Genomic DNA, 13,697 nt, shown 5'->3' on the forward strand with positions numbered 1-13,697 from the left:
AAGGAGGGCGCCTGGCTTGTTTCCCTAAGGACCTGATTCTAATGAACAAAGGACAGCATTGTCCAAAGCCTCCTTAGTCTTGATCCGGCTTCTCTGTATTTCAGGCTCCATCTCCTCTTTCATCACCTCCCTGGCCAGGAAGGCAGACCTCTTATAATATGGTCTTAAATGGCAACCCACTCCAGTGTTCTTGCCTGGAGAATCCCAGGGACGGTGGAGCCTGGTGGGCTGCCGTCTATGGGGTCACACAGAGTCGGACATGACTGAAGCGACTTAGCAGCAGCAGCAGCAAAGTTTATCTGCAAATAATAAATCTACAAAATTAAGTTTAAAGAGCCCATAAGCGTTAAGTTTTCACTTAACTAATCATCAAGGAATTGTAAATAGGACCAAGATGCCACTTTCCAGTCCTAAAATGGCAGAAGTGTTTTAAAAGAATGGATCCAGGGCTGGTGAGGATTCAGGAGGATGCGTGCCCATGCCTGTCTCTGCTGCAAAGTGTAAATTGAAACAGCCACCCTGAAAGGCAGCTTTGGCTTAAGAACCTTAAAGTGCTCACACACTTTGATCAGTTATTCCACTTACACAAATCCATCCTCAGGAAATATCAGAGATGTATGTAAAGACTGAGTCTTCCCATGGCAGCCTGGGTGATTTTCCTAGGACCCTTCAGATCATGCCCTGCCCTCTGTTCTCCGTCACACCCAGACCACCCAGGGTCAGTCCTGCACCCTCCAACCTCGCTTGTCTTGTACGCCTGTTCAGGCCACTCCCACCTTTTTATGGCTCCCCCCTTTCTGCCCACTGCAGGGCTTTTGCAGGGATCTCCCCGGCCTGGCACTCCCCTGGGTTTCCGTCTGGATGTCACCTCCTTATGCTTTCTCCACCTTCTCTGTCCCTTTGCTTTATTTTTCCACAGCACTTACCCCAACGTAAAAGGACGGTCACTGTTTACTTATTCTCTGTCTTCCTCTCTAAGCATGAAAGAAACTGTGTCTATCCTGGTCTTACCTACCCCATAACCCCAGAGCCTGTGTGATGCCTGGCAGGTACCAATGCCCAAAGTCAAAGGTTTTGAAAGCATTCCTTTTTAACGTTTGGATTATCTAACCTTGGGTCCCTTCCTTTATTATGGGTAATTAAGAGTTGATTCTGACGTTTTGGAGATCTTAGCATCCTTTTACTGTCTTGGATGAATAGTTAAGAAAAACATCAGGAAAGAGAGCAGAGGTATTTTCTCCAGAAACAGATCCACAGGCACTCAGCCTTCAGGTTCCTAAGAACCAACCCTCTTCCCTAAAAGTATTTAATGCATATTTTTTACTGTGGACTATATTTTCCACATAATAGCTGTTCATCACTGAAAGCTAATTTATTCCTCATAGTGGATCATTTCAACTGCTTTTTTGAGGGGGCAGGTAGAGGCCATAAACAAATGTTTTATTGTACCTTGGAAATCATCCTTAGGGTTTTGAGTCTTAATCCAATTGGAGCATTTCATTTTCTATCAATCCAGTGGGTGAAAAATCACTGAAGAAACAGAAACCACTCGCACAAAATGGCCCTTGATGATGCACAATAGGTCCTGAGGTTGGTAACTTATAGTGAGAAACACTCCTGCCTTTCAATGCTGCCCAACTGCCAGGCTCTGTTCAAGTTTCCTGTTTAAGGGAAAATGTCTTTGGCAAAGTGAGTCAGCTGACTCAAGCCCCGGTTCCTGTTACTATGTTGCATCCCACGCTGATGGGTTGACAGATGCAGTGACTAAGGTGCCCTGGGTGAGGGGCCCTCTGAGGGGACAAGAGGCTGCAAAAGAGAGAGTTGTTTTCCCCAGAAACACTGAGTCAGTGGCTGTTCATTCTCACTGCTGAGACGTTTTATTACAAACATGTTTAAATTAATCACATTATATCCCTACTGCAGAATATCAGAATTCATGCTTTAAAGGACATGTGATGATAGAAAAACACTAGGTGAAGAAAATCAAGGTATAAAAGCAACATAAAACAGCAATCCTACTTGGAAACATATACACCTGAAAAATACTTTGTATGATAGGAAAGCTGTACTCTAGAACTGTTATAGTGTTCTCTATAAATCACGGTATTATCACTGGCTTTATTTGTCCTTCTCAATATTTCTCAGATTTTCTACCCGGGCATGTGTTACCTGTACGACCGCAGCACCGGCCCGTGACTTACCACTCTGTCATGTGTTTCAATCGGAAGGTCCAGGTCCTGCAGGGCAAGGAGCCCCCCTGTTTCCTGCAGTGCTTCCAGGGGGGGATGGTGGTCCACTCCGGGAGACGGGAGGAGGAGGAAGAGAACACACAGAGTGAGTCACTCTTACTCTTGGCATTCGCTTCTGTTTTTCCTTCGGGGAAGGTATTTTTACAGGGGTGGCGGTTTGGAGTAAGTCTGTCTTCATGTAGCTGAAGGCAAATTTATAAGTTTGCCTTATAAATCAGCTTTACGGGGTGCCCACACCCCTCCCCCTCCTTCTGTGGAGTTGCCTTCAGAATCCAGCTTTGCATGCAGAAGGCCACAAGTTGACCTTAAACTGGATCCTGGAGGGAAAAAAAATCAGTGACTTTATCTTTTAAATTATGAGATTTCTGTTGAGGAACATCTTTAAAAAAAAAATCATCACAGCTTTCAAGCTTCTTAAAATATGCCTGGTTACAACTTACCTAGGTCTTTATAAATTTTGTGAAACTGGTTTTTCTGCATTGCGAACTTTTGGCAACCTGTTTCTGAGTCCACAAAGGTTTGTTTTCTGGACCTGAGTTAGAAACCGGCCTCGCCTCCACCTGCCCCTCCAGACACAGGAAGGAGTGGGGCTTGGGCTGCCTGGCAGGGTCCCCTCCCTGCTCAGTCGCCTCCTAACTGTGCCACTGGCACCCCCTGCAGGCGAGTGGCGGCTGTACTGTGTGCGCGGAGAGGTGCCTGTGGAGGGGAACTTGCTGGAGGTGGCCTGTCACTGCAGCAGCCTCAGGTCTAGGACGTCCATGGTTGTCCTCAACGTCCACAAAGCCCTCATCTACCTGTGGCATGGATGCAAAGCCCAGGCCCACACGAAGGAGGTCGGACGGACTGCAGCCAATAAAATCAAGGACCAGTGAGTGCCGTTTGTGTGAGCACCTCTCCCTGAGCGAGGGCCTCCAGGGTACAGGCTGAGGATCCCAAGAGTCCCGTGGATGCCCCCATATGTCCAGCATGACTCAGCGTGGGGAGGTCCCCATGAGGTCAGGGGCCCTGAAGGTCTAAGTTCATGACACACATTCAGCCCAAACCTCCCCTTGAGGGTTGTCCCCACTTTCTGAGGATTTACCTGCTTCCGTAAAAGGCAGAAGACCCCTTCAGAGGTGTGATTCGGCTCTTGAATTATCAGCCTGGGTTCTTGGTTATTTAAAAGAGAACAAATTTCAAACATCATTTAGGGGATCAGAGCTGGTTTTGTCAGAGGTGTGGAAGGTTTGCAAACACTCAGCTAGAGAGAGCTGGGACACACCCACTGTGTCAGACTGTCAGGTGCCCCCTCCTTGGGGACAAGGGTGTCCGGGAGACAGCCGCCCAAGGGCATTACCAGAGTCCCCAGGGCAGGCGCAATGGATACTGGGTTCCCTTCCTTTTCCAGGCAGGTGCCCACGACCCAGAGACAGCACACTAGACAGCCCCAGGTGAGAACCCACTCATATACTACAGAATGGGCTGTCATTCATTATAAGGACCGTTTTAGTTGGAAAGCAGGAAAGATGCTGAGCCAATCTGTAGATGTAGTCTGGAATAATTTTGTCCTGCCCATAGTTCCAGGCCTGATAAAAACTATTGGCCTCTCTCCATGCAGATGTCCCCTGGAGGCCGGGCTGCACAGTAGCAGCAAAGTGACAATTCATGAGTGTGATGAAGGCTCGGAGCCCCTGGGGTTCTGGGACGCTCTGGGGAGGAGAGACCGGAAAGCCTACGACTGCATGCTTCAAGGTAAGCCTACAACCGGCACCTCCGAGCACCAGCTTCCTCAGTATGTAAATATTTATGCACATGTGCTCCACACAACACACGAGGAGTCCAAGGCCGGGTCTTCTCGGGCCAACAACCCAATAAGAAGACTAAATAACATTTATCACTAGTTATGATGCCAAGTAGATACTGTGTGTGTCAGGGTAGAGTTGTTCATAGAGAATGCTTCTGCCAGGAAGTGTCGCACAGAGCTCCAAAGAGGACAGGGCACTTCCTGGAGCCTTGGATGTGTAGCCGTGACTTGCAGAGAAGGGAAGGAGGGAGAAGCATTCCAGGAAACCAGATGGGCACAGCATGAGCCTCTGGGATGAGGTGTTTTTGGTTTAGCCAGTGCCCAGGGTGCAGAGAAATAGTGGTGGTTTAGTCACCAAGTTGCGTCTGACTCTTTGCAACCCTCTGTCAGGGGGTTTTTCCAGGCAAGAATACTTGAGTGGGTTGCTGTTTCCTCCTCCAGGGGATCTTTCCAGCCCAGAGATCAAACCCATGGTTCCTGCAGTGGCAGGCAGGTTCTCTGCCACTGAGCCACCTGGGAAGTTGTCCTGGGAAACTGGGGTTTAAATGGGAGTGGGTCGGTCTTGTCTTTGAATACACGAAATTTACAGGTTGACATACATACAGAACAACATAAGAAAAGCGAACAATTACTAAGCAGTTTAGGCTGAGCTAGGCCCTGGCTAACCACCGGCTACATGTTCCCTCACCCCATGCTCACAGCCCAACCTAGAAGCTGCCCTGGTTCACCAGCAGGGAAGCCGAGGCCTGGGAGCTTAACAATCTCAGCCCAGGTTGGACAACAGTGGGATGTCCTTGTGACCACACTGTACTGCCTCTTGAGTTTTACAAACTTTTCCAGAAGTTCTTAAAATATAGTTGATCCTTGAACAACATAGAGGTTAGGGGCTAAGCTCCACCCCCGCCCCCACACAGTTGAAAATCCATATATAACTTGTTATTTGGCTATGTCAGGGCTTGGCTGCCCCATGGCCTGTGGGATCTTGGTTCCCCAACTGTCCCCTGCATTGCAAGGCAGAGTCTTAACCCCTGGGCCACCAGGCAAGTCCCTACATATAACCTGTCACTCCCCCCAAACTTCACTACTCATACCCAACTGTTGACTGAAAGCCTTACCAAGAACACAGAGTTAACACCTAGTCTGTAGGTTGTATGTATTATATAATTCTTAAAAAAAGTGAATGTAATGAAAATTATAAGGGATGGAAATTACATTTACTATAGGATACTATAAATTTCTGTTTATGAGATGAATCATTTGTCAGTACTTACATCAATATTGTCTTAGTGGATACAAAATACTCTAGATGTTATATGTATTACTAATACTAGACATCAAAAATTAAAAGATATTGTGAAACAAATTTGTATTTATTTAAGATATTGGGTTGGACAAAAAGTTTGTTTAGGTTTTTCCATGTGTTACGAAAATCTTGAATGAACTCTTTGGCCAACCCAATATGAATGATTCATGCACTGATAACAAAAAAAGCAACAATATGATTACTTTATATCGCCTAGTGTCACTGATACAGCTGCTTCTCAGCACCCCAGCTGTTACACTAATGAATGGTTATAATGTTTTTATGGCATGCAGCCTTTCAGCCACAATAGTCATAATAAACTATTGAAAAGCACTGTTACATTTTTATAAAATCACCTACCCCTAAAGATAACTGATACACAACTTCTCCAGTTACAAGAGACATGAAGACTGCATAGTAATTCTTTGAAAAAAGTTATAGAACAGTAAGAAAACTAACACATTATTAATCTTACATTAAATATCACTCACCTTATGCCTATGTAAAGGTAGGTATCTACATAGATCTGATGCATTCATGACATACCTAAATTTTATTACTTTTTTCAGTATTTCTAGGCTATGCAATTTGTCTGCAGGTTTTTCAAGTTGTCACAAATCTCCAAAAGATTTTTCCAGTGTATCTATTGAAAAAATTTATGATGAACCATTTCCCAAAGCCTATGTTAATATCTATAGAGTTATGACTGCAGGTATTTTATGAGTATATATGCCACTCTCTACTTAATAGCTGGAGAACTGAGTTGTTTCAAATTTTTCTCTAAAGTTGTGAATAGTTTTCAAAAGAATTATCTGCATTTGTTTCTGGTTAAGGTAAATTCCTATACCTGGAACAACTGTGGTGAAGTTATTATAAAGTCTTACAGTAACATCTGCAAGCGTCCCCAGAACACTGGCACCAAATTCCATTCTTACCATTGATTGTAGCCCGCCTCACCAGCAGTTTACAAATGTGTACATTTCACAGCACAGTCACATGCTTGGTTTATTACTTTTCCTCACTGATGGTAGAAATTATGATCAAACACTGTTATAACTTAATGTTTTAAATTAGAAGTACTGTTAAATGCTGTCTATATGTATTTCTTAGCCACATATACTTCTGTCTGGGTGAATATTTTATTTGTGCCTTTAGCACATTTTTAGATATTTATTATTATTACATTTCTTTATATACTGCTAAAGATATGAACAGGTTTCCATATTTCCCATTTTGTCACTTGTCTTTTCATTTTGTTTGGTTGAGGGTGCTTTCTAATGCAGTGTAATTTTTCATTTTTATGTTGTTAATGCATAAATCTCTTCCTGAATTACTTCTTATGCAGTTATGATTAAAAAGGCTTTGCCCACCTCCAAGTTCAGATGAATTGTACCCCTTTTTACACTCGTGCTTTGATCATTTCATGTCTTACATTAATTCTCCAGTCCACCTGGAATTTATTTGTCTTTAGCTTTTTGTTCTCTTTTCTTTCAAAGATCCTGGAAATTTTAACTTCACACCCCGCCTGTTCATCCTCAGCAGCTCCTCTGGTGACTTCTCAGCCACAGAGTTCATGTATCCCGCCCGAGACCCCTCTGTGGTCAACTCTATGCCCTTCCTGCAGGAAGACCTATACAGCGCCCCACAGCCAGGTACGGCCCACAGAAGGGGGGAGTCGTGCTGAGCCAGCAGAAGGCTCACCTTCTAAGAAGTCTTTTTACTTTGCATCTAGTAAGCAGTTTTTATCTGCCAAGTACACTTTCTTATATTATTGCTGATGTAATCCTCATACCTCCCCCCAACCAAAGGAAGATGACATCAATCACATATTATAGTATAAAAAACTGACCCTCGGATACTCAACTCACCCAAACTCATCAGTTAAGAATAGGTTGAGTGCAACTATGTCAGGCATCAGTCTCTGCTGTTCTCTCAGCTTTCCCTCCATCTTCTTGATTCATGTTCTCATATGGCTGCCCTTGCTCCAGCCATCATGTTTCTGTTCAAAAGAGAAAAAAAAAAAGAGTGGGGGAAACTGCAATGATAGCCAAGTCTCTCCCTTTTATTGGGTAAAGCAAAAGCTTTCCCTGAAACCCCCAGCTGCAAGGGAACCTTGCCAGAGTCGTAGGAGCAGGGGTTGGGAGCATCTTTGGGGTGAACCCCAGAGTGGTGTCTACAATTCCAGGCTGCAGAGCAGGGCCAAGGCTCTCTCCTGTGCCTCCTGATCCCAAGGTCAGGGCTGTTTCCACATGACCTCCACCACAAGACAGAGCCTCTGTGCTGTTGTGGTTGGGACAGTCACCAGGGACTGGGCTGCAGACAGTCGTGTCTGAGGTCAGCTGTCCCAGCCTTGGGGTGTCTCCGCTCTCACATTACAAGAGCGTGGAGTGGCATCAGGAACCTCATGGACCCTGGCCACCCTGTCGCCACCTGAAAAGCTTGCCTGGTATACACGGTCATACTGGGGAAATATTAGCTAGTGTCTTATAAAGGGCTGCCACCCACCTCTTCATCCTAAGGCTCAGGTTGGGTCTTCAGCCTCCACTGGGCTTTTCAGTTGTGTGGTTATCACAGAACCCAGAATGAGAGCCAGGAAAAGACTCTGGTGAGCTGAGCCCGCGGGTGTGAGAGGCCTTGGCGACGTCAAAGAAGGGTCAGGCTAATGGTTTGCTGGAGAGAAGAGGATCTCCGCAGGCCCATTCCTCCCTAAAGGAACCGTGGACTCAGGTGGCCTGCTTAGCAGGTCAAGCATGGGCAGGGCAAGCGCGACGTGCTCCCCAGTGTTTAACATGCTCTTGGGGGTCAGTGGTGCTGACAGCCCCTCGGGGGTCACATGTCTCATCTATCCCAATCTTGGCACCTGGCCAGGACCCAGAGAGCCGCTGCGGAGTTGGGAGAGGCAGGAAATTAAGAGGAGAGGAGGAAAGAGCCTACCTCGTCAATGCCAGCTCTGCCTCAGGCTTTGCCTGATTTGTCCCTCGAAAGCCACGTCACCAGGGGGACCCTCCCTGTGGCCCTGAGTTTACCTGCCAAGGGGCTTCTCCCACTGACCATAGTGGCAGGGAGGGAGGCACCGGTTAGGCTTGGGGAAGAGTCCCTGACTGTCTGCTCTGCCCTCGCAGCACTCTTCCTTGTTGACAATCACCACGAGGTGTACCTCTGGCAAGGCTGGTGGCCCATCGAGAACAAGATCACGGGCTCCGCGCGCATCCGCTGGGCCTCGGACCGGAAGAGCGCCATGGAGACAGTGCTGCAGTACTGCCGAGGTGAGGCCCCCAGCAGTGGGCACCCTCCATCAGACACCCTGATGGCTTTCTGCAGACTCACTCAGAGACCCGGGCCAGGCCTCCCTTTCTGTGGGTGGCACTAGCCTGGGGAAAAAACTGCAGTCAGCCATGAAACCGACTTTTTTTTCCCCTGGAACTTTTTGAGGCTTATTACTTTTGAAATTAATACATTCTAAGCTGCCAACATGAATCAGATTTCTCTTTAAATTGAAGTCGAGTAAATGTACAATATTATATGTTACAGGTGTATGATACAATGATTCATGATGTTTAAAGGTTATATTCCATGTATAGTTTAAACATCAACTATACTCCCCATGTTATACAATATATCCTGGTAGCAGATTTTATACCTAATGGTTTATACTGCTTAATCCACTACCCCTTATATTGCCCCTCCCCATCTCAACAAACTAGGGAATATCTCTTCTATTGGACTGGTCAAAAAGTTCTTTTGGGTTTTTACATAACATCTTATGGAAAAACCCAAATGAACTTCTTGGCCAACCTGATACTATAAGGCCATCTATTATTAACCTGTCACCCTCGAGATGAACAGCTGAGTTGTGGGATGGCTAGCCTGGTTAAAACCCTCCTGCACTCAGGGTTAGTCATGCTGAGGGACCCTGTCAGGGAGTAGAGAGAGCCCCCAAATGGGCTGGAAGGCCGACGGCAACCTTTCTGTCATTATTATTAGTGTTACATCTGCAAAGAAAGGTGTGCAGTCCATTCGTGGCTTCTCTATTATACCATCCACCTGAAACTGTTGGTCTTTTATATAAAATGAAGATGCCAGTAATTAATTTGTCTTAATTTTTAAGACCTCATTGATTAGTATTACTGAGTATGTACAGTCAATTTTCTCGAGAAACTTTCATAATAAAATAACTAAATTTCCCACCAAACATTTAAGCTAAAGCCGCTTCTAAACTGCTGTCATTAGGAGGAGGAAAAGGAGCCCCCAGACACCACAGAGAGAGCCTGTCTTTCCTCCCATCCAGGGAGGGTTCTGTTAGGGTCAGGAACCTTAAAGTCAGGGCACTTCCAGGCAACTGTATGCATACCTATATGCATGAAGTTAAACATCTTATGTAAACATCCTCCAGGCGGGATTGCCAACTACTCATAACTTACGTTTTAAGCCTGAAGTCAAGAGATGCAAACAAAAGATTTCAGGGGAAATCAGAGAAAGACAGGGCCTTCAGGGCCACGCCAGGTCTGTGATGTCTGCCTTCTGTGTGACCTCAGGGAAAAACCTGAAGAAGCCGCCCCCCAAGTCTTACCTCATCCACGCTGGCCTGGAACCCCTGACCTTCACCAACATGTTCCCCAGCTGGGAGCACAGAGAAGACATTGCAGAGATCACGGAGATGGTGAGCACCCCTCCTCCCCGCTCCAGGGGCTCCCTGCCTTTCAGGCTGTAGGGTGGCTTCCCCTGGGGACAAAAGGCCAACTGCGTTTTCACGTGAAAATGCGATTCCTTGTTCACGTGTTGACCAGTCTACACAGAATCAGCGTAGGGAGAAGAGAAGCCTAAGGAGAAGTCAATGAAAATAACTGGGTAACTTTCTACACACCATGCTCAGGTCCAAACAAAAGCAAAGGTGAACCTAATTACTTTGACGACAACACACAAAAGCAGCCATCCTTCTACCTGTTAAAGATCCATTGCCTCTTTAAGTCCATATAAAGCACCACAGAACAACCCCGTCTCAGACCTCAACCTTGGGTCCAAGGAGACATAGAATAACTCCATGATGAGCTCACCTGCTCAGGTAACACAGGGAGTGAAGGTGGTGTGAGCCTGTCCTGATGCAGGATGGTTCGACTCCTCTTTCCTGCCATCCTTTATCTCCATGAGGCATTTATCATAACCTCTATTCACCAAAACACATTATTAGCCAACATGTTATCCTTCCCAGCTGCACCGAGAAGAGGAAGCTTACCGCAGCTCTGTAGAATTTCTTAATGTATGGGTTTTGAACACTGCTCACAACAGCAGCCCCAAGGAAGTTTTTTATTTGGTGGGAGATGACGTGGGGATATTTGATAGGAGGTCTGGATAACTTTAAACAAACTGCAAAAGTGTGCTGCTGCTTGACCACAGAGAGGGCCTGCTTGATCTCCGCTGCTGATCCTAAGCTTTCTGGAGCCCGGTGGACTTTATCTTCACAGGTGGGGTCTCAGGCTGCCTGGGAGCCAACAGGCATGGTGAGGTGTCTCTGTGCACAATGGATGTGTGACCCAGGACACCTCGAAGCTCTCTAGGTTCAAGGACATCAGTGCCATCCTGTGTTCTCTGTGGACCCCTGGAGGGGGTTTAAAAAAAAAACTCCATTCAGCCCCAGCACATTCTAGATGGATTTTCTTACCTTCTTTTTCTACTGAGGATTAGGATATGGGATCTGAGGTATAGAGGGGAGGGTGATTCTTTTTAAGGTTAATAGCTATTATATATTTGTAAGCACGTTCCATTATTTGCATGCTTCTGATCTCTCAGCTTCACATGTAATCATCTTCTTGATAATTCACTCATGTGATAGGCCCTAAACTATTTTGTTGATGTATATGAAAACCCATGGAAGGGTGAGATGGCATCTCAGGCTAGGGTGGGGTGGGGTGGGGATGGGCCAGGTGATATACACAGCACGTGATGAAATATGTGCAGACATGGAGGTCCCCCTCTTGGCTCCCTCTTCTTCTCCAGGACACGGAAGTTTCAAATCAGATCACCCTAGTGGAGGATGTCTTAGCCAAACTGTGTAAGACCATTTACCCACTGGCCGACCTCCTAGCCAGGCCGCTCCCTGAGGGAGTTGACCCTCTGAAGCTGGAGATCTATCTCACCGACGAGGACTTCGAGGTAAGCGTTTCTTCTGGGTGGGACTGCATTTGAGTGTCGCGCATGGCTTGTCGGAGGGTCCGTTCACTCAGCCGCTGGGCATTTCTTTCTCTCCTCCCAGTTTGCACTAGACATGACCCGAGACGAGTACAATGCACTGCCCGCTTGGAAGCAGGTGAACCTGAAGAAAGCGAAAGGTCTGTTCTGAGTCAGGAGATGCTGGAGGAACCTGGGTGGTCACTTTCAATACTGATGGACCAGGAAAATGGATGTTTTAGTGGGGGAGCCTGGTATTTTTAAATATGTTTTTTCATCTGCATTTTTAAAACCTGAAGTGACCAGCTCTCCTGCTTGTTTGGGAGTTGTGTATTTTGTAAATGTTCCAGAGAACTCTCTGGGAACATGCTTTCCACACGTCAGCAGGTGATGTTCGTGAGGTATCCGTGGCCCTACACGCACTTATGCAGCAGGTCCTCAGTGGCGGCCACGGCACCGCCCTCCCGCTCCAGCTCAGCGTTGCCTATTTTTTTGAAGCAGTTCTCTTTATAAAGTGTTATTTTGATAGTTTGTGGATTCTAAAATATATATATATTTATATAAACACCATATAAATCAAATATGTATTTAACAAACCAATATGTATTCATTCACTTTTAAGATTTTTTTTTTTGGTGTCAAAATAATATTAAAAGGCAGTTGCCTCTGTTGAGTTAGTTCTGCCACCTGTGTGTACTTTCACCCACGTTCAGAAGCGTCTCCTTTGGTGTGAAGTCTGACTCGTTCTGAGTGCTGCTTCCGGTGCTAAGATGAACAAAGGCTCTTAAGAATCTGTGCGAATCCACCTTTCTACCTTAATATCGCCCCCAAATGTATAGTGCCTTGTTTTATGTACAGTTTATATACAGAAAAGTTTGCTCTGCATTTTTTGATGATGGTTTGGAACAGTATCTACAATTTTACTCTAAAATAGTAGAAATTTCAAAAAAAAAAAAACCAACTCTATTTCTAATACCTGTTGTAAACATTATACATGTCATTTGGTGACGGAGGAATCCAAAATAAAAGCTTCAGAATAAACACAACTATGAACTGGGTCACATTGAGTTCCTATCTGTAAACATTTGTTTATAAATGTTAACCTTGTACCAATATTTCACCATTCAGTATTAACTGCTGTAACTTTTAATGCAGCTCACGGCGAGATGGAATACAAGGTCATACAACCAGACAGATATTCAGCCCATAAAATGAGTTGAAGACATATTTTTTCAAGTCATAATTCAACAGAAGCTCTTTATCTTTAACTATAGCTGTGTATCAAATTCAAGAGCTCAATGCCTTTTTAAAAATACTGCATATATAAGGTAGGTAGAAAAACATTAAAAACTCACCAGCTTTTATGTTCTAAAATCCAGGGTCCAAGGGAAAAGAATCTGAAAAAGAATGTATGTGTAATTTAATCACTTTGTTGTGGACCTGAAACTACAACAACACTATAAATCAACTGCAATAAACAAACCCCAAATCCATGGTTTTGAACAAAGACCACATACCCCGATATGAGTTGTTACCACCACCCCTACTTTGGTCTTATTAATAGTTCATGTATCAATTCCGTGATTTCTTCAAACTCCATCACTGACCATATAAGCCCCCTGTCCCCCAAGACTGCACTAGGTCAGGGGTCTGTACCTGCTCCTGGCCCCACCACTTGACGACTGTGTGACACTGGGCCGTCAAAGAACTGTCCCACCTCCACCTCCTCTTCAAATCAGCACTGCAACTGCGCACCTCCTACGAATGATTTTTACCAAGGCCATTCAGTGTTACTGTCATGGAGGGGGACTTAGGAAAGCAAGAGAGTTAAAATTAAGGAACGTGGTCACACATCTAGAAATGACAGGTTCAACCCAGGAAGCCCTTCCAAAGAGAAAACATGGAAAAGCCAAGGGAAGGAGGAGCAGAGAAGCATGCTGCAATAAGCCCTTTGGGTGGAGAGCCTGCTGTAGGTGTGATGGACAATACAGAGTCATCAGCAATACCCATTACCCTAGATTTTCCCAAATTCTCTAAAACTGTTTATACCCACGTGTACTAAGCACTGTCCCCAGCACTGTGTCTGCCTCTCACCTCATTATAAACGGGGCACCCATCTTGGTTTCACATTTGCTTTTTGCCTCTCTTCCTGAGTTGTTTCCCCAAATCTCTCTCCAGTCTGCAGAACTAGATCCTC

General features: G+C 45.5%; 1 protein-coding gene across 19 annotated transcripts in view; it reads left to right on the top strand.

The window, feature by feature from the left end:
- Positions 1-12,557, top strand: part of SVIL (supervillin) — a 255,948-nt gene extending 243,391 nt beyond the window's left edge. For 18 of the 19 annotated variants that reach the window (XM_027559758.1, XM_027559759.1, XM_027559769.1 and 15 more), the window contains 8 exons: positions 2,229-2,334; positions 2,910-3,117; positions 3,847-3,980; positions 6,832-6,987; positions 8,458-8,601; positions 9,871-9,995; positions 11,330-11,485; positions 11,586-12,549. In XM_027559758.1, coding sequence (XP_027415559.1) covers positions 2,229-2,334; positions 2,910-3,117; positions 3,847-3,980; positions 6,832-6,987; positions 8,458-8,601; positions 9,871-9,995; positions 11,330-11,485; positions 11,586-11,672 — 1,116 coding nt within the window. In that variant the 3' untranslated portion in view covers positions 11,673-12,549. Of the gene's footprint in view, positions 1-2,228; positions 2,335-2,909; positions 3,118-3,846; positions 3,981-6,831; positions 6,988-8,457; positions 8,602-9,870; positions 9,996-11,329; positions 11,486-11,585 lie in introns of all 19 variants that reach the window. The other variant, XM_027559749.1, reaches the window with a different exon arrangement.
- Positions 12,558-13,697: the final 1,140 nt, after the last annotated feature.

Source organism: Bos indicus x Bos taurus, chromosome 13 (genome assembly GCF_003369695.1).
Source record: "Bos indicus x Bos taurus breed Angus x Brahman F1 hybrid chromosome 13, Bos_hybrid_MaternalHap_v2.0, whole genome shotgun sequence".
Lineage (NCBI taxonomy): Eukaryota > Metazoa > Chordata > Mammalia > Artiodactyla > Bovidae > Bos > Bos indicus x Bos taurus.